The sequence below is a fragment of the Tiliqua scincoides genome, chromosome 4, assembly GCF_035046505.1.
Source record: "Tiliqua scincoides isolate rTilSci1 chromosome 4, rTilSci1.hap2, whole genome shotgun sequence".
Lineage (NCBI taxonomy): Eukaryota > Metazoa > Chordata > Lepidosauria > Squamata > Scincidae > Tiliqua > Tiliqua scincoides.
In genome coordinates, this window is record NC_089824.1 from 46,036,128 (window position 1) to 46,060,682 (window position 24,555).

The following is a 24,555-nucleotide window of genomic DNA, read 5'->3' on the forward strand; positions in this document are numbered from 1 at the left end:
CTATGGTGGCTCATATCAAACTGTACAATACAGTAATTAAAAAAAAAGAAATCAAACTTTTTTGCTGCCTATTGTTGTTCTCCATCTCTTCACATGGTAGTTGATCCACGGTTACTGTGAGGAACAAGGGCATACACAGTCTAATCTTATCAAAAGAGGTAGTAGCAGGTGCAAGCAGCAATGATTATTCTTCTGGTCTTCCTTTCTAGGCAGTTGGTACACCCTGTCTGCAACCATATGTTACTCAGTCAGACAATCGTGGTTATAAATCTGGAAGCAAGGATGCAGGAGTTGTAATGTATTGGAAAGTGTATCATGAAAGTTGTAATGTGGCGATGATCTATATCAGTACTGTATAAAAACAAAAGCCTTGACTGCTTTGATTGGATATTTTCGGTATCCATCCTACAGTAGGCAAGATTTTCTTGGAACAAATTTTTCCCTTGGTGTCAAAGAGATGGGCATCCCAATCCTGCGCTCCCAGGGCTGCAGCGGTGCCAAAAATGGCTACCACTGCATCCAATGAACTCCACAGGCAGCATTGGTGGCTTTTCAGGAGAAGGGGACTTTTGTCCCCTACCCCCAGGTAAGCCGAGTAGCCCTACAATGGGGCTACTCAATTCTACATCATCCCGAGGGTTGGTGTAGAATTTTGACCTCTGTCGGGCTGGTTGCCCAAAGTGGAGACTCAGGATCCAGTGAAGCTAAGCTCCACCAGTCCTGCCTCCCTCCCTCCCACTCTGCTTCCTCCCACTGACACATCTCCTCACTGCCATCCACCTGCCTCCGCCCACCCCAGAATGCCTCCTCCCTGATGTCCCCACCTACCTTTCCACTTGCTGGCAGTCTGCACTACCGCCAAGCAGCGGAGCACCAGTGCTTGCCTGGAGCTAGCCTAGCACCAGGCTAGCACTGGTGCTAGGGCAAGCAAACGTGCCTTAAAGCATACAGTTTTGCTATTCTTAAAGACACTTTGGCTAATCAACAAGGTAGTACAGTATCTTTAGAGATTTTTACTTAAAGAGAACTAGGGAGAAAATCTGCAGGCATAAAAGTAAACTAGACTCTGTTGGATCTCAACACTGCAAACAGAAAAGTTAACTATTGCATGTGGTGGTGCTTAAATTAGACTTTTAAAATCCTTATTTCTGTGACTAAGCAGCGTACACTAAATATTACTTGTAGCTTAATGGATGACCTCTGGCTTCATGTGGCTAGAGTCCGCACACACTGTAGTATTTAGAATTCTTGTCTTTGAAAAAAAATGTAAACATCTGTTTTCATAAGTTTTGATGCCTCTATTTACAGTCTACGAGAATTGGAATGTCAGTGAATGCGATACGCAAGCAAAGCACAGATGAAGAAGTTACATCTTTAGCAAAATCTCTGATTAAATCGTGGAAGAAATTATTAGGTATAGCTGCATTAAGCATTTAATTTTTTCCTTCTCCCGTTGTCTTTCAAATGGTGTGTATCATAGGCAATTATCCGTCACTGATGTAAAACCATGGACACTGGTGTTTTCCCTTCATGATTATAATATAACATTATAAATTTCACGTACTTAAAAAAGCATCAAGCAAAATCTTTTCAGGAGAGATCTTGGGTAAATTTTCAGGTCATCTTGTCATGAGTAGAGGTTAAAAACTGTTCCCTTTCTTGTTTGTGTGAAATCAGTTAGAATGCAAACTTCGGATTTCCCTCCAAAGCCATTTAAGTTATAACCAAAAAAAGTGCGGGAAGGCCAGTTGGGATTTGAAATTCCCTCTCACATGGCCCACTGGAAAGAAGTGGAGCTAAGCTGCCCCAAAATGTATATAGGGCAAGCTCTTAGCTTTTCAGTGTGGGTAGTTGAGAGCTGAAGTGCTGAAATAAATCACTGAGCTGTATCACTACTGAATCTCATTGATGAAATTTGAGAGAGTGCTACCAATATTTGAGAAAGATTGCTACCAGTATGCTTAAACCCCTACTTACGAAGAGGTTACGTTCCAGAGGTCCATTTGTAACTTGAATTCGATGTAGATCAGAACAACCAATTCTTGTTGGTCCAGCTTGATTGCACCTGTGCAGAAGAACCAGCAAAGGACATAGTACACCTGTGCAAAAATGCTAATGCAACTCCAACATCTATAAATTAGATGTTCATAACTCAGGGAGGGTGTGCAGACCCACTTTTGTCTGAGAAGCTGTGTTGTCTCTATTTCAGTCTTGCCTGAAGTTCTGCTAGGGAGCCAGGTTACTGGAAGAGAGTGATTGTAATCTCTCTTGTAGAGAGTGAGAGCCTTGGCAAGCAAGGGACTGGCGGCCGCAAAAGAATGACAGCATGGGCTAACACTGGGGATGTAAGGGTTCTGTATTGGGAACCACGAGAGCATCACACTTTTATAGTCTAGACACCTGTGACCAAGAGATTGGCCAGTTAGTTCAAGTCATTCTGTTTTTTTTTATCATATTTGCCCCATATGCTTACCAGAATACGGTGCTACTGTGACAGAAGTCACAACTGATAGAAACCCCTGTGAAGATCTAGATCAGTGGTTGTCAATCTTCTTGGTGCCACAGTTTACCTTGTCCTTTGTGGTGGGTCATGATGCAGGAATAACTTTCCAGGAGGGTGGAGAGGCTTCTTCTGGGTTACTTTGTGCTGGCAACCAACTCTACTGGCCTCTGCCGACCTCAGAATGGCCTGCAGAAGTCTCAGAAAGCCACTGCTCATTTTTGGAAGCAAACCAGAAGTGGCGTTCCAAGGCTTTTGCAGGCCATTCTGAGGCCCACAGAGGCAAGTAGAGTGGGTTACTGGCCTGGCACAATGCAGAAGAGGCCACCCCACCTTCCCAGTAAGTGATTCAGGTTCAGAATGGCTCTGATTTCAACTCCAACCAGAACCAGGGCAGGTGGGAGGGTCTAGGTCAGGGGTCAGCAACCTTAAACACTCAAAGAGCCATTTGGACCCATTTTCCGGAAGGAAAAAAACCTCAGGAGCCACAAAACCCTTTTGACATCTAAAATGAAGATAATACTGCATATGTAAGTTTTTTTTTTACCTTTATGCTCTTATAGGTCCCATTTTTATGATGTAGCCCCCTCTTGTAGCTTTTAGTTAGTTTTGTCATACATTCTTGTCCTGTGTTTTCAGACGCCTGGTTCTCTATGGTGTTTTGCCTGATTCCAAGGCCATTCTCTGCCTGGAGAATTATGCCCACTTTAAGCAAATTAGCTCCCCTTCTTTCCCCCAACAAATGACCCTAGTTCTGCCCTGTAGTCCTGCTGGACCCCACCTCCAGGGTAACTCACCTGTTCAACCTGCAGAGGTCCCCTCTCCTGCCAGCAGCCTCCCACCACTACAGCAGCCCCTTGGTCCTCAGCAGGTCTTGGGCACAGCAGCCACACTTCAAACTCCAGTGTCTCCAGCAGTTAGTCACAAAGTCAGTTAGAGTATCCAGGGCAGAGTCCAAAGTCAATAAGCCAAGTCTCATTCCAAGATCAGATTCCAAAGTAAGTCAGTCAAATCAGTCAGAGTATCCAAGTCAAAGTCAATAAGCCCAGTCAGTCTCCTCTCCTACCTCCAACCTGCACTCCTTCTACAACCCACACCCCTTCCTCAGGTGCCCCTTATATCCCTGAGGGCCCTATTGCCTTCAAGTGGCTGCAGCTGTGCAGCACACTGCTGGATGTGCAGCCTTACTCTTAAAGGGGCCACTGCTGACACCACATCTACCTCCTCACCAGATCTTCCAGGATTCCAATATATATGGTGGTTATGACATCTGCTTATCTTTCATGGATACTAAAGAACTCCCCCCACCTTCCAGAGGCACCCTGCTGGAAGGAAAAAAGGACACAGACTCCAGAGGTGGGGAAGAGAAGAAGGGGGGGGGCAGCCACAGGCCAGCTTCTGCCCTGCCTGCCCTCCCTCCCTCCCTCCCTCCCTCAGGCTGCAACCCTCTCCACACTATCCTGGGAGTAAGCCCCATTGGCTACAATGGGACTTCTGAGCAGACAAGTTGGTTGGAGCTCTCAGGTTGCAGTCCTCTCCACATTTTCCTGGGAGGAAGCCTCACTGACTACTTGTGAGTAGACCTGCATAGGAGGGGGCTGAGGCTGCAGCCCTCCACACCTTCCTGGGAGGAAGCCTCACTGACTACAGTGGGGCTTACTTATGAGTAGATCTGCACAGGAGGAGGCTGAGGCTACAGCCCTCCACACCTTCCTAGGAGTAGCCCAGGGACTACATCAGGGCTTACTCTGGAACAGACCTGCAGGGGCTCCCACTCACCTGTCCTTGCGCTTGGCCTTTAGCAGTTCCAAGGCTGCCATCCCAGACACCCTTTCCTGGGAGTAAGCTTCATCCATTGTAATGGGGCTTAAAACTGAGTAGACACACAGGATGTCTCCTCTGCTGTGGAGGAAAAGCCTCTCCTTACACTGAGTGGGGACCTACTCAAGGAAAGGCGGGCTACAAGGGCTTGCAATAGCTGAGGAGGAGGGTGGCTCAGGATTGGCTGGTGGTCAGCCAGTGAAGGGCCCTGAGCCATTCCAACAGAAAAAGCCAGGAGCCTGCTGGATGCTGATTGGCTGAGCCTGCTGGAGAGTTGTGGAAGGGAAAAACAGACCTTAAGCCTGCAGATCGGGCAAAATTGAAAAGGGAAACCAATGTGGGGCAGGTGGGGGTGAAGGGAGAGGAGGGCAGTGAGCTCAGGGGGCAGAGGGAAGCAGCCCACCCTCCCAACACAGGTGCCTCCTGTTAACCCCTTTGCCACTTTCACTGGGAGGAGCCGCAGCAGATAGCTGAAAGAGCCACATGCCGCTCTAGAGCGGCAGGTTGCCGACCCCAGGTCTAGGTCATGACCTATCGCATGTGGGCTCACAACCCACCAGTGGGTTACCCTGATCTAGATGTTGGGCCTAGCTATCACTTCCATAATCTATTTGACAAACTGGTTGGCATTCCTGACTCAATATCAAGCATCTTCCTTATCTCAAGAGCCATGAAGTTGCTTCAGGATAACCTGTTTGATTAGCTCCTTCTTGCTTTGGTTTCCTTTTTCCTTTGTGTGTTTTTTCAGTGTGCCTGACATTCTTTCAGATTTTTCTCTGAGGGTCAAAACAATTTTTTTTTACTTGGGGATTGAAGTAAAAAATCTGGTGTTCATCTATATTGCACAACTGTTACTACTTTAGTGATTATGTAGGCGTTTTACACTTGAGTCTATGCACAGAACCTTAATTTTTTCATGTTCTTGTTCTGCTAAGACAAAGTACTAGTGATTCAGCCCTCTTATGCCTCTGATTACTTCAGGCCTAGCAGCACCACAAATTAACAGTGATTTGAAGTTCCACACTGGTTTGAAGTTTAGGCATTTGTGGTCCATTTAATAAATTTTTCTCCTATGTTGAGTGAAAACAAATTTTTTAAAAAAATCTTTTTATAACTGAATCAACTTGGGAGAAAAATACACTCTGTATCTTCTAAGCAAAATTCAGGATTCATGTCTTTTTTTAAAAAAAATACAGTTTTATTTATATTATTTGTCATGTTTGTGAAACATGTAATCAAAGATAATGGGCGTAGCTCTGTCCTATATTAAAATATGTTGATTTTGTTAGTTTATTTTTGTTACCTGTGTTAATTTATAGGTGCTCAGTTTCAGAATTTTTCTCTCTTGTTGGAATGCTTGTACCATATCTTCTTACATTATGTACTCATTAGGAATACAAGGTTGTTGGTTTTTTTGGTTTGGAATATAATCATTGAGTTGGAAGGGTCCTAATAGGTCATCTAGTCCAACCCCTTGCCTGTAACAGGAAATCCTCCTAGAGCATCTCCAACAGGTGCTTGTCGAGCCTCTGCTTGAAGATCTCCAGTGAGGAAGAGTCCAGTACCTCCCTCAGCAATCTGTTCCACTACTGAACCGCCCTTACCATCAGGAATTTTTTCCTGATGTCCAATCTGAATCTCTCCTCTTGCAGTTTGTACCTGTTGGAATAATGTCTAAATATAATCTTGACAGGAATACTGCAAGTTCTAAAATGTACATTGTTTGCTCAAGACTATTTTATTTAAATGTAGGTAACTGAGAATTTTCTGTTTCTGCAGCAACACAGGTGTGGAAACATGCAGAATCCTTATTAAGTAATTTTTGAAACATTTAATTAATAGAATGTATCAAGGACGTAGCTGGAAATTTTTTCTGATATAAGTTGTTCTACAGTTTGTACACACATAACCAACAAGGAAATTTGCAATATTTAGAGGCATGCTGGCTCTTTATTTTATGACTAGTGTCATATCATGTGTGAACTAACAGCTGTTCGTCACATGATTTTATTCTACATCTAGAAATTTGTATGTATTACCCTGGAGAGCGAGGATTGGTGCAGTTACTCATCAAATTGATGCTGTCTTGGAAACCTGGATTTTCTGCCTTATAGTGTATGAAATAGCCCAAAAAATATAAACTGAGAATTGTCTGTCTCATCTCAGCTCATATTTTGGGGCTATTATTTGGGGCTATTATCCTACATTATAAGGCAGAAAATCCAGGTTGCTCCCTAAGTGGCCTTAGGCAAACCACTGATTTACAACTTCAGAAATATGAAGATGATTGTATTGACAACTTTACCAGTTTGCAGTAAGAATTGAGATACTGTGTGTAAAACACTCTGAATACCTGCAGTGTTTGTGTGAGATATGTGCCTGTGCATAATGGAAGGGTTGTAGTCTCAGTGGTAGAGAGCATGGTTTGCAAGCAGAAGATCTCAAAGTTGAATCCTTGGCATCTCCCAAGTAGAGCAGAAAACAATTCTTGTCTGAAACCTTGGTGAGCTACTTCCAGTTTGTGTTGATAGTACTGACCTAGATGGCCAATTTGTCAGATTCCATATAAGGCAGTGTTATTCAAACTGAGGCACGGCTTCTTAGGGAGGCGCCAGGAACTCAAAGGGGAGGCGCGGGATGTCCTCTCGCAGTGATACAGACACACCCCTGGGCAGAATACGAGCCCATCTTCTGCCCATCTTCTGCACTTTTTTTTTAAAGCAGAAGAAACGGGAGTTGCTCAGCTACGAGTGACTGCGAGAGTGGCTACTGCCGCCCCGCCCTCTTCTCCCTCCACTCCGAGGCTGCCGCTTTCTGTGTTCGCTGCATGTTGTTTCCAAAGCTCTTCGACTCCAACTCCCATCTGGCAAGTACCAAGCATGCTCATTTTGCAATCCTTGTCCTTGTTGACCGCCAGAAAGAAACCCTCCTTGATCCTTGTCTGGTTGGTTCCTAGTTCCCAGCCTGGGATCGCTTCTCATCAAAGTGAAATCTCTCTTTTCAACCCCCTCCCTCTTCCACTCCCCCTTTCAATCTCCAAACCTTCCCGCTTTCCTCCCCCTCCCCAAATAAAACGCTTCCTATTTTACCAGTCACCAGGGGTCTTAAAGTTGTTTCCATGCAGTTGGGGGGGGGGAGGGAGGAGAGAGAGAAGCACACACTTAACTTGGCCAGGAGCAGAAAAAGGGTACTTTTTTAAAGTGATTTATTAATCTTGTTGTTTGACTGAAGAAGAGAGGCTGTATTTTTAAAGTGATGAATCTTGCTATTTGAAGGGAATACTTATCAGCCATTGATGAAGTGATTGCCAGCCCAATCCTATCCACACTTTCCTGGGAGTAAGCCCCATTGACTCTAATGGGAAATTTCTTCTACTTCTGAGTAGGCATGCGTAGGATTGGGCTGTGCATCTCCTAGTATAGGAGATTCAAATCAGATTCCTAACCAAACCCTTATCAGCTCTGATATATTTTTGTGGTCTATTTTTGTTTTCCAGCTGCTGGAAAAATTTAATTTAATTTAATTAATAAAGGGTTCAATCCTATCCAAGTAGAATGGGAGAAATAACTAGTTGGATTGGGATCCACAGGGGTGGGTGTGTGTAATGTTGGTCAGACTGGTTGTTCACAAAGTTCATTTGATAAAACAATTCTATTGGTATACTTACAAAGTTAAAAAAATGAGTCTTCCTGGACCAGACAAAATCTACCTACTCCAGCATCCTGTCTCCAACAGTGATCAGCAGCTGATCATTTATTTATAAAGCACGTATATTGCTGTGTATTAATAATATATTTTTAAGATTTGCATTTAATTAATGATATGATTAATATAATTAATATTAATATAGTTAATATTTCTGGCTACTTCCTGTTTAATGATGTCACTTCCAACCCTCAGGAACATGATGGGGAGTCATGACCAACAGCCACGGGGGGTCAAGAGAGCCACTGGCCGGAAAAGTTTGAGTACCACTGATATAAGGAGTTTCCTCTGTATATATTTCAGATGGACCATCAAATGATAAAGACTCTGAAGAAAAAAAAAAAGAAACAGCCACTTCATCACAAAACAGTCCTGAAGCAAGAGAAGAAAGGTATGTCATGTAAATTTTATTGGTTGCAGAAGCACCTAAATTTGAATACCTCAAGTTTTGGGAAACTTAGAATAAGAGAACCTGGTGGTAGATGGGAAATGTTTTTGGTAATGTGGTTTGCTTAGAGTCTACTAAATCTGGCAACAATTTAGCAGCAAGATTATACAATCGGAAAAAAGAATCTCTGTCCTGGTGCAGGGGATGGGGAGCTTATAAATGAAGTATTCTTATGAATTATATCTAATACTAGAGATTAACTGAAATTCTCTCTTTAGACTGGGTTTGCATGAATGGCAGTGGTTTTGAACACACTGTACAATTAACCAGTTTATAGTTTAGTCAATTACTTGGATTACAGCAGGGCTTTTCAAACTGCGGTGTTGTGACCGCCCACCCTGAGGGCCCTGGCCTCTTTCCCTATAAGGGGCGGGGGCAGCCAGGCGGCAGGGAGGAGGCAGCAACGAGATCCCCAGGATCGCGGCACTCAGGGGGCTGCAGGAACTTGGCTGTACTTACCAGAGTCTCCTGCAGCCTCCCAGGGGTACAGGGAGCGACTGTCTGCAGGGCTCCCTGATGCTTTAGAAGTGGAAGTGGCGCAATCGCGCCACTCCTCCGCTGAACCGGAAGTGGACTGTGATCTCTCCACTTTCATTTTTGAAGCATTGGGGAACCCTGCAGACACTCGCTTAGGGCTCCCCGCACCCCTGAGAGGCTGCAGGAGGCTCTGGTAAGTACAGGTACAGCCTATTTATACACAGATTTTTTAATCTGCGGATTTATAGCAATGGGGTGGAGGAACCGAAAGTCATACACACCTTTGCCTCCTTTGCCCTGCACTGGCATCTGTTCCAGGCAGCCCAAAACACTGCAAAAGGCTCTGCCTCGCCCAGGCAGAGAAATAGCCTTGGAGCCCTGGAAGAGGTTCCCCTTGCAAAGGAACAGTAACATTCCTGGAGCCCCTGAGCCAGCAAAGAGGCTGAAGAGGGGAAAGGGGGGACGGAAAACCTCTGTACCCAGAGCACGTGCAGCAAGGTGGAGCACTCTCACTCACACATGGGCAGGTGTGGTAGCAACAGAGGGGATTGCTTTAAAAAACCCAGGGAGTGTTTGCCAAATTCCCCTCCCCCATTGAGATGGTGCAGGCAATCACCGACACAAGCAGCCCCCGCCCCCCATGGTGCAGGCTATCACAGACACAAGCAATCCTTCCCACCAAGCAAAGCATGAGATTTAGTCTACATCCTCTCCACACTTTCCAGTGCGTAAGCCCCATTGACTACAGTGGGGCTTACTTCTGAGTAGAAATGCATAGGACTGGACTCTTAAAAGATCAGCATCCCATGTGATCTTTTATGTGTGGGCAGGGCTGAGTACGGAGCGGAGGGGATTGATAAAGGCTGCCTTAGTTTCCTTCCATCCGGAAATGTCAGGCTGCAGTGTATTTGCGTAACTCTATGGAATTTAGCGCAATGCATTTTTTGTTAATCGAGAATGGAACTAACGCGGATAAATAGGCTCCACCTGTACAGCCAAGCCCCTGCAGCCCCCTGAGCAGCGTAATCCTGGGGATCATGTCGCTGCCTTCCCCGCAGCCCCGCAATGACTTAGAGCGGTTCAAACTCTACTAGAGAGTTTGAAAATCGCTGGATTACAGTTATACAATAAATGTTAAATACATATAAATACCAGGTTATAAAAATGGCAAGATATATGTGGAACAAATACCAGAGGTTTTGTGTGATATGCTAGAATTGAAAGCAATTACATATATTCATTTTGACATTTATCTTGATGCTTCTATTCTACCTGTGTTGCAAATAGCAGAATGTAGTGATGATCTTTACAATTCTGTCAACTATAATATGTCACCATTTGGCTTCCTAATTCAAAATATCTCTACAGAAAGTATTATTATTATTATTAACAGTATTTATATACTGCTTTTCAACTAAAAGTTCACAAAGCGGTTTACAGAGAAAAATCAAATAACTAAATGGCTCCCTGTCCCAAAAGGGCTCACAATCTAAAAAGATGCAAAAGAATACCAGCAGACAGCCACCAGAACAGACACTGCTGGGGTGAGATGGGCCAGTTACTCTCCCCCTGCTAAAAAAGGAGCACCCACTTGAAAAAGTGCCTCTTACCCATTAGCAGGGGATGAGTACTGTCAAAGTACTGTCATCTGGATAGTTTTGTGACTTAATATTGCATAACTTAAGGCCTTAATGATTTTCCAGATAGTGGAAAAAAATATCAGTTGTACCCACTATTCAGAAATAATGTACCCAAATAGTTAAGCCACTGCAGATACTTTACTTTTTGGTGGTATCATTAATTGTATCTAAAGAAGTTATTTCAGTTTGATCTCAAACTGGACAAGAATAATTACAAATCCACATTTTTTCCCCTTTAGCAGTTCCAGTAGCAATTCAAACAGCAAAAAAGAGGAAGCTAATGCTCCCTCAGAATCTTTTATCTCTTCTTTTCCTCGGGCTCCGAGCACATCTGATTCCGTACGAGTAAAGTGCAGAGAAATGTTGGCAGCAGCTCTTAGAACAGGAGGTAAGAAGAAACTCTTCCCAGTTCATTCTGTACTACATTTCCCCTCTAGCATTCCTTAATACTGATATTACACGGTTAATTACAGCCTGACTATCTACAGTACAGATATTGGTGACTGATGAAGAACAGATTTTTAAAATGAATATAACCCATTTTTTAATTCCATCTTGTCTAGTCATTTTTTTAATAGGTACTGCTCAGGATTCTATAATTTCGCTCACCATCATCACCTGACAAGGGGGCTACTTGTTATGCCCAAAACAGACCCAGGTCTAATTTGAGCCTGCCCTGGGGAAGAAAAGAGGAGGGTTGTTTGGGTCCTCCCATTGCAGCACCCACAAAGAGAAAGGGGATTCTTATCCACTCTGAAGGATCACCTCCAAACAATGATAACAAACACTGCTATAACCCTAACACATACACACCTGTTCTCTCTTCTTTCTTACCACTGGTTCAGATTATCATAAATTGTACTACTACAGCTTTGAGATGATCACACAACTTTGGTTGGGAGAACACATCATAGTAGATTACATGGAGTGATAGTGAGCAGGTCTAGACTGATCAGCATGTGGCAGCCCAGCTCTTCAAAGTATCAGTCCTGTGCCAGCAACACACCCACAATGAAAGGGATGAAGCACACCTAAGGCAGCTCAGCCAGCACCAGGCTGGCGATGGAGTCTGAGAGGGGTGCTCTGCAAGCACTCCAACCTGAGTGCCACAGCAGCCCCAGGGTGTACAAGTTGCTCGTCATATCAATGAAAAACTCAAGAGGCCACTACTGCCTCCCCCAACCCACACCCTCTCCCTGCTGAATTGTTGCCCTCATGTTTTGCTCCGTTGCAGGTGTTGGCAGCCAAACCTCTTGCCCTGTTTGCCATGCACTGGACAGCCAACAGCAGAGCTGCCTACCCAGCCTTGCACAGTTCTAGTGTCATTGCTGCTTCTAAGGGAAAAGTGCCACCCATCACTCTGCTAGGGCTGGAGCCTGTGGGCAGGGTCACATTGGGTGGCAGGCTGGATCTGGCCCCTGGGCCTTAGGTTGTCTGCTCCTGCTGTAGATGGTGATGATGCTGTTTGTGAGATATTATCATGCATAATCGTAGTTCTTTTTGGAAACTTTCTTGAAAGGCATATGTCTTGCATAGTGTATTGTTCATATATCCATTATGCTTTTTAAATATTTGTTATTTATTTGTTACACTGAGAGCAGTAGAATAAAAAATTCCTCTAGTAATAATCAAACAAAATCAAAACAAAACAATCTTATTATTTTTCAGTTATTAATTATTTGCTTTCTAGCTGATAATACTGGAGTGCAAACCTGTCATTAAGTGTTTCATGAATTGTGGCATGGAAAGAATGGTTGCTAAGTTGGGGGGCTTTGTCATGATAGAAAGTATCTGCAGTTTTTGCCAGCTTGAAAAAAATTGTTGCCACCACTATAATGTAGGATGTGAACATAGATTTACAGGTGCAACCTATTTATCCACAGACTTTTTTATCTGCTGATTTGTCTCAACTGGGGAGACAATGGAATGGGGTGGGGGACACACCTTTGCCTCCTTTGTCCTGCACTGGCCTCTGCTCCAGGCAGCCCAAAACACTGCAAAAAGGTTCTGCCTCGCCCAGGCAGGGAAATAGCTTTGGAGCCCTGGAAGGGGTTCCCCTTGCAAAGGAACAGTAACACTCTTGGAGCCCCGGAGCCAGCAAAGAGGCTGAGGAGGGGAAAGGGGGGGGCGGAAAACCTCTGTAGCCAGAGCACTTGCAGCATGGTGGAGCTCGCTCACTCACGTGGGGTAGGTGTGGTAGCAACAGAGGTGATTGCTTTAAAAAACGCAGGGAGTGTTTGCCAGATCCCCCCCCAGATGGTGCAGGCTCTCCTGCTCCAGAAAACACAAACAAAACAATCCACACTTTCCTGGGAGTAAGCCCTATTGACTACAGTGGGGCTTACTTCTGAGTAGGCAGGCATAGGACTGGACTCTTAAAAGCTCAGCATCCCACCTGTGAAAAAGGCGGGACAGCTGGCAATGGGAGGGCTGAGGTCTGCCAACAGTGGAGGGGAGGGGATTGATAACTGCTGCCTCAGTTTCCTTCCATCCGGAAGTATCGGGCTGCTTTGTATTTGCGTAACTCTTTGGAATTTAGCACAACGCTTTTTTTGTTAATCGCACCAAGTCATGGAATGGAACTAACACCGATAAATAGGCTCCACCTGTACTAGCAAAAATGTATCCTTTGGTATGCATGGTTGTAGTTGACTTATATTGATATTTGAGGCCTTCTAAAAGGAGTTAAGACTGCAATCCTAAATTTACTAACCTGCAAGTAAATACTACTGAGATCTCAGTGGGGCTTCTGAGTAGATATGCATGTGATTGTACTGTAAATACTGTAGGAAAGATCTACAGTCTTAAGTGACACTGAAAAAACACAGTGAAAATTTCTTTACATTCAATTCACTCTTCCTGTTTCAGATGATTGCATTGCTATTGGTGCTGATGAGAGAGAACTGGGATCTCAGATTGAAGAAGATATCCTTTCTTCCAAATATTGTTTGACTGTCATATTGCTTTGTTGAATGTTGTTGACCTCTAGCTTTCTTTTGAAATATTGTTTCTTGCATGCCGTTAGTAATTTTGTAATTGACTTTTGGGTGTCTCTTGATGTATTTTTACTGGTTTGGTGAACTGCCATGGGTGCAGAAATGGATCTAGAAAAGTTGTTGTTAAGACAAAAGATAGTGCTATATTATAGTAGAATGAAATTAGGCTAATTAGCATTACTATTTCAGGATTGGCATATGCACAAAACAGTTTCAAGTTTAAAGCACTTTGTTTCTATTGAATTTTCGCACTACATATAAGTTAAATATGCGAAATTATCAACTTTTAAAGATGTGACCTGCAGAAGCCACTAAAGTTACGTTATTGTTTTGGGATATATTCAAGAGCTGTGAAGATCATTATGAGGACATCTTTACAAAGAATTAGGGCGCAATCCTAACCAACTTAACAGCACTGGCATAGCTGTGCCAGTGGGCATTTGCTCCATCCTGCAGTTGGGGGGCAGTTACAGAGGCCTCTTCAAGGTATGGCAGTGTTTGTTTCCTTACCTCGAAGTTGCACTGCCCTTTTATCAGCGTGGGAAAATGGGTTAGGATTGTGCCCTTATTTTATTAACTTAGACCTGAATAAAATTTCTTTGTTACAGGTCAAAATGGTGTTCAAAATAATAAGTTTAATGCAGTCTGTGTCTAGATTAGACACACATGCATGTTGGGAATGTATTAAGTGACTTTGAACGTAGTTGGCCTTCTCTGCCAAGTATAACTGCCTCATGTGGAATATTAACTGAACTATTTGTCTCAAAGCATTAAAGGAAGCTGAATGCCTCTAAAGTTATTAATGAAAAACATCTGGTTTTGCCAGTTTTCTCTTTAGTGCATTTAAAGTATAAGGTAGACCCCTGCTTCAATTATCTTATGTATTACCCACCTTTTCAATGTAGAGGCAGTTAAAACAACTTTCAACATAGAACCAAAGTATATACAGATACTTTCAGATACTTTCAATATAGAACTATAAAACTATCATTAAAGCAACCAATAAAACCAATCTGGAGCAGGGAAACAAATTCAGACTAGCACTTGAACCACTAAAGACCTGGCAGAATTCGAGAGTTTAGAAAGAACTCTTAAAAATCTCCGTTAGAACTGAGCTGGTTTAGTGTCTGAAAAGTAAATATTGTGGCTACTGTAGATAGAAGGCTGAGCTAAAAAGTCCTCACTTAAGGATTATAAAGGAGAATGAGAAATGGGTCACAGTTTGAGGACCCATTCTGATTCACGTATACGTTGTGCTTAGATATGCAGTAAGAGAATAGAACTTGTTCGTTTTAGTGGAAATGGGCTGTATTTGAATTTATATGGAGGAGCCTTGGTAGACTGTGGCATGTACAGTTGCCTCCCCCAAGGTTTCAGATATGCGTGGTTCACAAATCCCCCCCTTGTTGGACCCATTTCATCTGTTTTTCTTTTGTTTGTCCATTTGTAGCCCTCCAAGCTGCTTCCTTTTCGTGTCTGCTTGTTCGTATCCCCTTGTGGATACAGGGGGCCAACTATATCTCTGATGTTTATGATAAGCTTTCTTCTGTGAAGCACACATTCTCAGTGGTCAAGTGATACAGTAAACGTTGCAATATTTGGCACTTAATGATTCAGAATTCTGTATTAGCTGGTTCGGCAAGATCACCAGTCCTGACGTCTGGTTTGCTGCTGATGTGCCTGTCTACAGAAGTTATTCAGGAGCATTCTGAGCAGCTCCACAATTAATCTGACAAGTGAAACTGATAGTGTTCTCTGCAACACCACCACAACACAGGAGCTGGGTGGAGCCTGATGGCGTGGTGAAACCAAAAGTATCACACTTAAGTATAATGTTCCAATATCCAGAAAATCGCAATATCTGGCAACACTTCAGTCCTGAAGATGCTGTATATTGCAATTTCTATTGTACTAAGAATATTGTACTAATATTGTATAAGATATCCTCCATCTTATGGAATGGTTACTATAATGTTTAGCATTTTGGTTCAAGAAAGTATAAAGTGTAAGCGGTTGTGGTCAAATGTTTATAAAAGAATGAAATGTAGCACTGAGCTATCTGTATTGCTGTTGGCCTTAACTCTTAAGCACCTATATTTCAGGAGCTAAAAAACACGGACACAAAATACAAAAACAGAGTACGCAGCAGGATAGCAAATCTTAAGGATACAAAGAACCCTAATCTAAGAAAAAACGTTTTATGTGGTAATATATCTCCTGACAGGTTTGCTAAAATGACGGCTGAGGTAAGTAACTTGTTCTAGTCAGTCTTTGATTTTCTTTGCAGCTCTGAGTTATATAGCCTTATTTAAAATGAACTATTATTTGAATATAAGTCCATAGCGCTAAGAGCTGGATATTTTCTGAACAAATATTGTTGACACACTAAAGCTTGTGTCATTTAGCAGTAGTGATGAATTCTCATTAGACCTGAACTTGATTATTTCCATGTTGGGATTGAATAGGCAAAAGTTCATGGCCTTTTACATCTTTTTAAGAAATGCATACTGTTTGACTTATCTTTTTGGGGAGAGATAACATACTGTAGATACTCACCTATAAGTCTATCTCTCAGGTACGTCAAAGACAGGTTTCTTGTTTATTATAGAATTTATATCCCGTCTTTTCCAACATAGGGCACTCAAGCTGGCTTACAAATGAAACCATACTAAAGACGTGTGTGTGTGCGCGCGCGTGCACGCACGTACACAATAAGACATTTAAAAACAAGTGTTTTCAGCCTTACTTTGGAATATCATTAATTACTCACATTACTTCTGGAAATAATAAGACTTATAAGACATCTTTTCCATGCTATCTGTATTCCATTTCAGTATGCCTTCCCTTATCCAGGCACTTGTTCAAGGCCATTACTGCTACTTATGTCTTTTATAAAAATGGCATAGTTGAGTGTTGTCAGCATTGTGATGAAACCATACTCCCAGAACTTTAAAAGCTTTTAAAATAGTAAAAAACATTGTATGTGCTATATAGGATAACTTTCATGGATAGGATAGTGCTAAGGAGCCATCTAGTGCCACCTTCTGGTATTGCCTGGACAGAGAAGAGTGGAAAAACCGCTGTGCAGTACCTCCAGTTCTCAGACTTGATTTTTTTTTTAAATGAGAATATTCTCATATATGTCTTGGGGAAAAAATTAAATTATCCTATTTGTGCGATATAAGTAATAAAAAAATCCATGACTGGGATCAAAAGAAATTGAACATTTGGTAACTATTGGTCCATCAACCTTGCTGCATTCATTTGGTTCAGCATCCATAGGATATAGAATTATTGAGTAGCAGATGGCCTTAAAATGTGCATATAGTCTTAAATTTTTCTGTTTCAATGTTTATTTGAAAGATGTAAACAGACCGAAAATATTGAGTGTTGGGAGGGTTAGGACAGACAAAAGAAAATCCTTCTTTACTCAGCGTGTGGTTGGTCTGTGGAACTCCTTGCTGCAGGATGTGGTGACGGCATCTGGCTTAGATGTCTTTAAAAGGGGATTGGATAAGTTTCTGGAGGAAAAATCCATTATGGGTTACAAGCCATGATGTATATGTGCAACTTCCTGATTTTGGAGCATGTGGTTGGTCTATGGAACTCCTTTCCACAGGATGTGGTGACGGCATCTGGCCTGGACGCCTTTAAAAGGGGATTGGACAAGTTTCTGGAGGAAAAATCCATTACGCGGTACAAGCCATGATGTGTATGCGCAACCTCCTGATTTTAGAAATGGGTTATGTCAGAATGCCAGATGCAAGGGAGGGCACCAGGATGAGGTCTCTTGTTATCTGGTGTGCTCCCTGGGGCATTTGGTGGGCCGCTGTGAGATACAGGAAGCTGGACTAGATGGGCCTATGGCCTGATCCAGTGGGGCTCTTCTTATGTTCTTATTTAAAGCCAATATTGTCACATTTCTTTGTCCTTGCAACAGGAAATGGCAAGTGATGAACTTAAAGAAATGCGGAAAAATCTTACCAAAGAAGCCATCAGAGAACATCAAATGGCTAAAACTGGAGGCACCCAGACTGATTTGTTTACATGTGGTAAATGTAAAAAGAAGAATTGTACTTACACTCAGGTACGCCTCATCATATTCATCAGTATTTTCTTACTAAATTTGTTTTATCCTCATTCAGAAATTTATTTATTTATGAATAAATAAATTTTGTTAGAGGGGTAACTGGTAACCTCAAATATATTTCATAAGATTTTACAAATGAACCCAAAGAAAATGTAATTGTATTTGACAGTATGTCAAAATACGCACTGTACCACCGCCACATGTCTGGTAAATAGAAATAGGCATAAACATGTGTGTGATTGTGACTTTGGCTTATTATGATTCCAAACTACATGAAACACAGTTAATAGTTAATTGTTGAGCAATTGATACTTAGGTCTCAAACTCAAGCTGAGACCTAAGTATCAGCTAGGTATTGGCACAGTATGTACGATGTTCCTAAAAGCACCGTTTTCTGCAGTTCTGATGGTGTTATTTCAGTAAGCTGTAGTTTAAAGTAATTCACAAAACTTTTCAATATTTTTCCATTTGCCCTCATGACAGTGGCGACCACTTTGATATGTTTTGTCCATAGTCATGTGATTTCAATGACCAAGTCTCATATTTTATCATTTTTTTCTAGTTCTTTTTCATCAACTCTGGCATCTCTAGGAATTGCAATATCAACTAGCCAGATGTTTCAGCTAGCCAGATGATCAGTTAGGCAATATCAACTAGCCAAATAATGATTTTCTATTATCATTATTTCAGGTGTATTTTGTTCAAGGTGTTGGCCTGTTTGAATTTTCAAGTCCCACAGGATCTTGAATTGTTCATTCTCCAACACCATCTCAGCCTGATGTTCCCAAATATTTTTTGATGCTGGCAAATTACACTTTTTATATAATGACCAGTGAACTAATTCTGCGACTCTGTCGTGTCTGACTTTGTAAGCTGTCTGTGTAGTCTTACTACATTTGTACATCTGATGAGACACAGTCTTATCTTTTTCTTGGGAACGTCTGCACTTAGGGTTTTCAACAATTTTTTGGATTTTAACCTTCATAACATTTGTTTGCAGTACCTGTTCTTCTGTGGCAAAAATCAGACCTTCAGTTTCTTCCTTGATGGTACTCATTTTCAGCATGCCCAAGTCAAGTTGTTATCACTTTTTGCTTCAATATTTTTCAGATGGTGTCCATGCAATGGTTTATTTTTCCAACTACTCAACCTATTTTCAAATTGCTGCTTTTTATATTCAATCTTAGTTTTTGTAATTTTTAAAATATTCTCCATTTTGCAGCATTCAGTAGTTTTTCCATACTTTTGTTTACATAATCACTCAGAACTCTTTTTTTCTTCCATTACCTGTTGTAGAAGTTCACAACCTCCAATTTTACGTGGTAGATATAATCTGTCTACATCACTTTTTGGATGTAATGCACAATGCATGTTCAATGATTTTTGTGTTTTATGATCTAACTTTTCTAATTCACTTTGAGTCCCATCTGGTTTTTTGGCTGGGTATCTGATTACTGGGATGGCCCATGTACTTGTGGCTTTGATTATATTTCCTCCATTTAACTTTGACTTTAAGATATTTTGCACTCTTTTGGTGTATTCTCGCTGTGTCACATCTTTCACTTTTGCATTCAGGATGTTATCTACTTCTAAGATTCCTAAATACTTATAATTTTCATTTAGCAATGAACATTTTATTTGACCATGTTTTCACAATACAACCATTTCCAAGTTCTGTTCCATCTAGGTTCTGTGTTTTTCCACGTAGCATTGATAAAAATGGCACATTTATTCAATCCAAACGTCGTTTGAATTTTGCTGCTAAATATTTGCACTGTATTCATCAGTGATTCAAGTTCAGTGGAGCTTTTTGCCTATAGTTTTAAATCATTCATTAATAGCAGGTGATTTATTTTCCCAGCTTGGTCTGAAATATGGTATCCTGTTTTTGTTTTATTCAGAATCATTGAAAGGGAATAAAAGAGATGTTATACAGCAATGGTGACAAAGAATCCCCCTGAAATATGCCTTTTTTGATACCACCATAGGCCTGTGGTTTTCAAACTCTCCAGGAGTTTGTGTGTGCAGGGGAGGGAACCCTGCAGACACTCGTGCAGGGCTCCCCACACCCCAGGACGACTGAGTACATCACAGTCCCTGCAGCCCCGTCAGTGTCACGATCCTGGGGATCGCATCGCTGCCTTCCCCCCGTCTCTACCCCTTATGGGGGCACAGGACAGGGCCTTCAGACTGGGGCGTTGCAACGCCCCAGTTTGAATACCACTGCCATAGGCCATTAACGTAGTTTTCCATTTTTTCATGTTTTCTTTGAGGAATTGCTGGACATTTTTGCTAATTCCAAACATTGTTAAACACTTGTTGATCCAGCTATGAGGAAACGAATCAAATGCCTTTTTATGATCTATCTATACTATATTTAGATTCATTTTTCCCCTTTTTGAATTGTTGAGCACCAGTTTGTCAATTAGCAGCTGATCTTTTGTACCTCTTGACTGAAGTTCCCCTTCTGTTCAGTTGGTCACAAGTTGTTTTCAAATAAATAATCATATATTGATCTTGCAATTATTCCTATAAGTAGTTTGAATGTTGTTGGGAAGCATGTGATTGGTTGATAGTTGTTAGGTTCATTGCCTTTTTCTTGATTTTTCATTATTTAAAATGTGTGACCTGTTGTCATCCAGTCTTCAGTGATGGAATTTTGAAGAACACGGTTGAATTGCACTGCTAAACATTTGTGGAGACTTGTTAGATGCTTTAACCAAAATCCGTGCAATTCATCTGGCCCAGATGCACTCCAGTTTTTCACATTCTTTACTTGCTTTATAATCATATGAGTAGTTATCACAATGCCATTCATATATTTTCCTTTCAATTCTTTGCAAACATTCTTTACAAACATCTTTAATCCATGAGGCATTTTTATTATGTTCAATTAGGCTTTCCCATATGTCTTTCCAAAATTTTAAGGTGTCATCTTTAAATGGGCTGATGATTTTTGGGCTGCATTTTCTCCTAATGATTTATAGCAGGGTTGTGCAAACTTTTCAACATGAGGGACACATCATATATTTTGTACATTTTCGCAGGCCAGAAAAAATTAGTTTTATAAATGAATGAATGAAACTTAAATGAATAAATTTTACTTGGGTCTTTTTTGTGATCAGCATGATATGATTCAGAAGAGAATCATGAGAATAGAATGAAGAGAATAATGCCATGCTTCAATTGAGAAATAATATATAATGTTTAACATTTTTACTTATTAGCAAATGCTCTGACAAAAAAAACACAAGCTGTCGAAGGCCAGATAAAATCTTGTGATGGGCCAAATGGCCCCCGGGCCGCAGTTTGGAGACCCCTGATTTCTAGAATAACCGTTAAAATTATTATAATATTATATTATAATAATTATATTACAGGTGCAGCCTATTTATCCACAGATTTTTTAATCTGCGTATTTGTCTTTTGGGGTGGGGAAACCAAAAGTCACACACACCTTTGCCTCCTTTGCCCTGCACTGGCGTCTCACTCCATTTCCAGGCAGTCCAAAACACTGCAAAAAGGTTCTGCCTCACCCAGGCAGGGAAATAGCCCTGGAAGAGGTTACCCTTGCAAAGGAACTGTAACACTCCTGGATCCCCTGAGCCAGCAAAGAGGCTGAAGAGGGAAAGGGAGGGCTGAAAATCTCTGTAGCCAGAACACTTGCAGCAAGGTGGAGCTCTCTCTCTCTCACTCACTCACTCACTTTCACAGGGGCAGGTGTGTAGCAACAGAGGGGATTGCTTTAAAAAACCCAGGGAGTGTTTGCCAAATTCCCCCCCCCCATTGAGATGGTGCAGGCAATCACTGACACAAGCAACCCCCCCCCCCCATGGTGCAGGCTATCTGGGACACAAGCCAGCCTTCCCACCAAGCAAAGCATGAGATTTAGCCTACAATCCTCTCCATACTTTCCTGTGTGTAAGCCCCATTGACTACAATGGGGTTTACTTCTGAATAGAGACAAATAGGACTGGACTCTTAAAAGATCAGCATCCCATGTGAATGAAGCAGGGCAGCTGGCAGCCGGGAGGGCTGAGTACGGAGGGGAGGGGATTGATAACAGCTGCCTTAGTTTCCTTCCATCCGGAAGTGTCAGGCTGCAGTGTATTTTGGTAACTATGGAATTTAGCACAATGTGTTTTTTGTTAATCACGCCGAGTCACGGAATGGAACTAACGTGGATAAATAGGCTCCACCTGTATTATTACTTGCTTATTAATTTATTTATTAGACAAGAGATAGCACGAGGAAGCCCTGTGGGGAGAGATTGGGGGATCAAAAGAGTGGTAAAAGAGGTGGAGTGTTTACTCCTATTCCAATCTCTAAATTCTCAGAATTCCTTGTGGGTCAGTGCTGGAAAGTTTAATTTTAGATTAAAATAGATTTAGCATGGATCCTGCACAGACAAATGGTTCAGCTTGCTATAGTCAGTTGATATTTGCTGTCCTTTGTTTTCTTTAGGTTCAAACTCGAAGTGCTGATGAACCTATGACAACATTTGTTGTGTGTAATGAATGTGGAAATAGATGGAAGGTAAAAATGTTTCTCTTTTTTCTGAATGCAACAACTTCTGCTGTTCAGTGAATTTGACCATCACCCTATAGTCATTATTCCAGATACATACAGTATTTGAACTAATAATACTGCAGCCCACATATAAAAAGGAGAGCTGAGATACGAGCTGAGATATGAGATATGATATGAGAGCTGCTCAGCTGAGCAGTTAAAATATTGTCATTTGACCACAGTCAGATATGGTGAAACATTCCATGAATGCCAGTTACTGCCAGGCAAACAATAAGGACAGGGTTTTGCATGCATACTCTGCTTGTGGGCATCTCAGAAGCATCTGAAGGGCCTCTCGTGGAAACAGGATGTTGGACTAAGCAAGCCCTGGATGTCATCTGGAAGGTTCACTCTTATGTGCTTAATTATGTTAGATTATGAGATGAGCTAGGCTTCCTGAAAAAGAAGCATAAAAACTAGACACTGGTAATAAAACATCTGGTATAAAACTTATTATTTCAAAATGACAATTAAATGTACTTTGATTTTGCCAATAGATCGTTTATAGTGTCATTTTTCTGATAAAATACTCTCATATGTAATATGGAAAGTTTAAAATACATAAAACAACAGAATTCAGTTTTATATCATTACATGGCTGCTGTATTGGATCTGCATTTTAAAAAATTGATTCCAGATCTAGTCTATAAAATTTATATTTAAAACCTACAAAGTTAGATCTTAATGCAGGGTGTTATGTTTTAACTATCTAGTACTTGAATAATTAAACTTTTATGAACTTTATTTTGGTCAGTGATGCAAATTTCAGTGGTGGAAGAGAAATGTGTCAAGATACTTTGAGTAAGAACTGATGAAAATGTGAACATGATGTTATATAGCTGTTTGCTATCACTCAGCAAGGAGTTAAAATTCTACTATACTCATATCTCATACATATTTTCTTTTGTTTAACAGTTCTGCTAGAAGAAGAAATTGTTGACACCTGGACCAGTATGAAAGAGGATTTTATTATTAGCTTTAAGAACTAGGTCAAGTATCTAGCTTCCTGCAATTTTCTTTCCTTTCAAGCAGACATCTCTAAGAATAGATTTTGTTTTTGACATGACCATCCCTGTAGTGAATAGTCAGTAGAGCCAGGATGCTCAATTGTATGGTGTAATTTCTTTTTTTTTCATTTTTATAAGCAAGTCTACATTAAACTTTTATCAATTACACTTGGCTAACTGCTTTTTTTCTTAATTTCTGTGAACAATCATATTTTTTTTGCACACAGCATATCCAGCTGAAATATTTTCCTTGTAAAATGGGATTCAAATTTAAGGGCACATCCCTATTTAACCATTTTGGTGTGTTTAGGGCAAATAGTTTTGTTTTATACTAAGTAAAATGTATTGAGTGGCATTTGGTGTGGGTGGCCAGATTGTATAAACCATTTATGCATTGGCCTTTGATACATTAAATTATGTATGTTACAACAGGCCTTTTATTTCAGGAACCTAAAAAGTTGAATTATGTAACAGATCTATTCCACTTTTTGTGCTGCTCTAAAGCATGTGTATTATCTTAGTTCTATAGATGTTCTGAATTGTTAGTTTGTTCTTACTGTTTTGTTTCTTTATACTCTTGTTGCTATAATTCATTTTAGATTCTGTAAATGAACAAAGATGCTCTGTGGTACGCTGCTCTGCCTCACTAGAGATCCCTATCAGTTTATATAGGTATTCCTACCTGTGAACACTTTATGATCAGCACTTTTTACATGTAGAATCACTGATTCCAAATGCCAGAGGTCAAAAATAAAAATATGGTCTTTCACCATCTGCTTTGATGGAGTTTTCGTTAGAATGCTTTTCAGACTCTGCCTTTAGAACACTATGAAAAATATTACCCAAAAAACCAAAAACTTTTCCTTGTAATAAATATGATTTGATCATATACATTACTACAAATCTATTAGAATTTGAGGCAAAAATATAGTCTGTTACGGAGCCACATGTCAGGATTTTTGTTCAAATGTTTATTAAACGGTTGTCCTCAGAATATAAGTACTTAAATGGGTACAGATAACAGGGTTTTTTCTCATGTCCCACCCTGCACATGCCCAATCTTGTCTGATCTCGGAAGCTAAGCAGGGTCAGGCCTGGTTAGTACTTGGATGGGAGACCGCTTGGGAATACCAGGTGCTGTAGGCTTATACCATAGTCTTTCGAGACTGAAGGTTGCCAACCAACCATCCTTACACTAAGAGTAACATTATAAACATCTAAGGGCGCAATCCTAACTCCTTATGTCAGTACTTTCCAGCACTGACATAGCAGTGCCAGTGGGACTTGTGCAGCATCCTGCAG

At 41.2% G+C, this 24,555-nt stretch overlaps 1 protein-coding gene across 2 annotated transcripts in view; it reads left to right on the forward strand.

Moving 5' to 3' along the window:
- Positions 1–24,025, forward strand: part of TCEA1 (transcription elongation factor A1) — a 39,412-nt gene extending 15,387 nt beyond the window's left edge. For both annotated transcript variants that reach the window (XM_066623194.1, XM_066623192.1), the window contains 8 exons: positions 1,309–1,414; positions 8,330–8,417; positions 10,831–10,979; positions 13,460–13,516; positions 15,679–15,833; positions 17,528–17,674; positions 22,142–22,213; positions 23,162–24,025. In XM_066623194.1, the coding sequence (XP_066479291.1) occupies positions 1,309–1,414; positions 8,330–8,417; positions 10,831–10,979; positions 13,460–13,516; positions 15,679–15,833; positions 17,528–17,674; positions 22,142–22,213; positions 23,162–23,170 (783 nt within the window). In that variant the 3' untranslated portion in view covers positions 23,171–24,025. The remainder of the gene's footprint in view (positions 1–1,308; positions 1,415–8,329; positions 8,418–10,830; positions 10,980–13,459; positions 13,517–15,678; positions 15,834–17,527; positions 17,675–22,141; positions 22,214–23,161) is intronic.
- Positions 24,026–24,555: the final 530 nt, after the last annotated feature.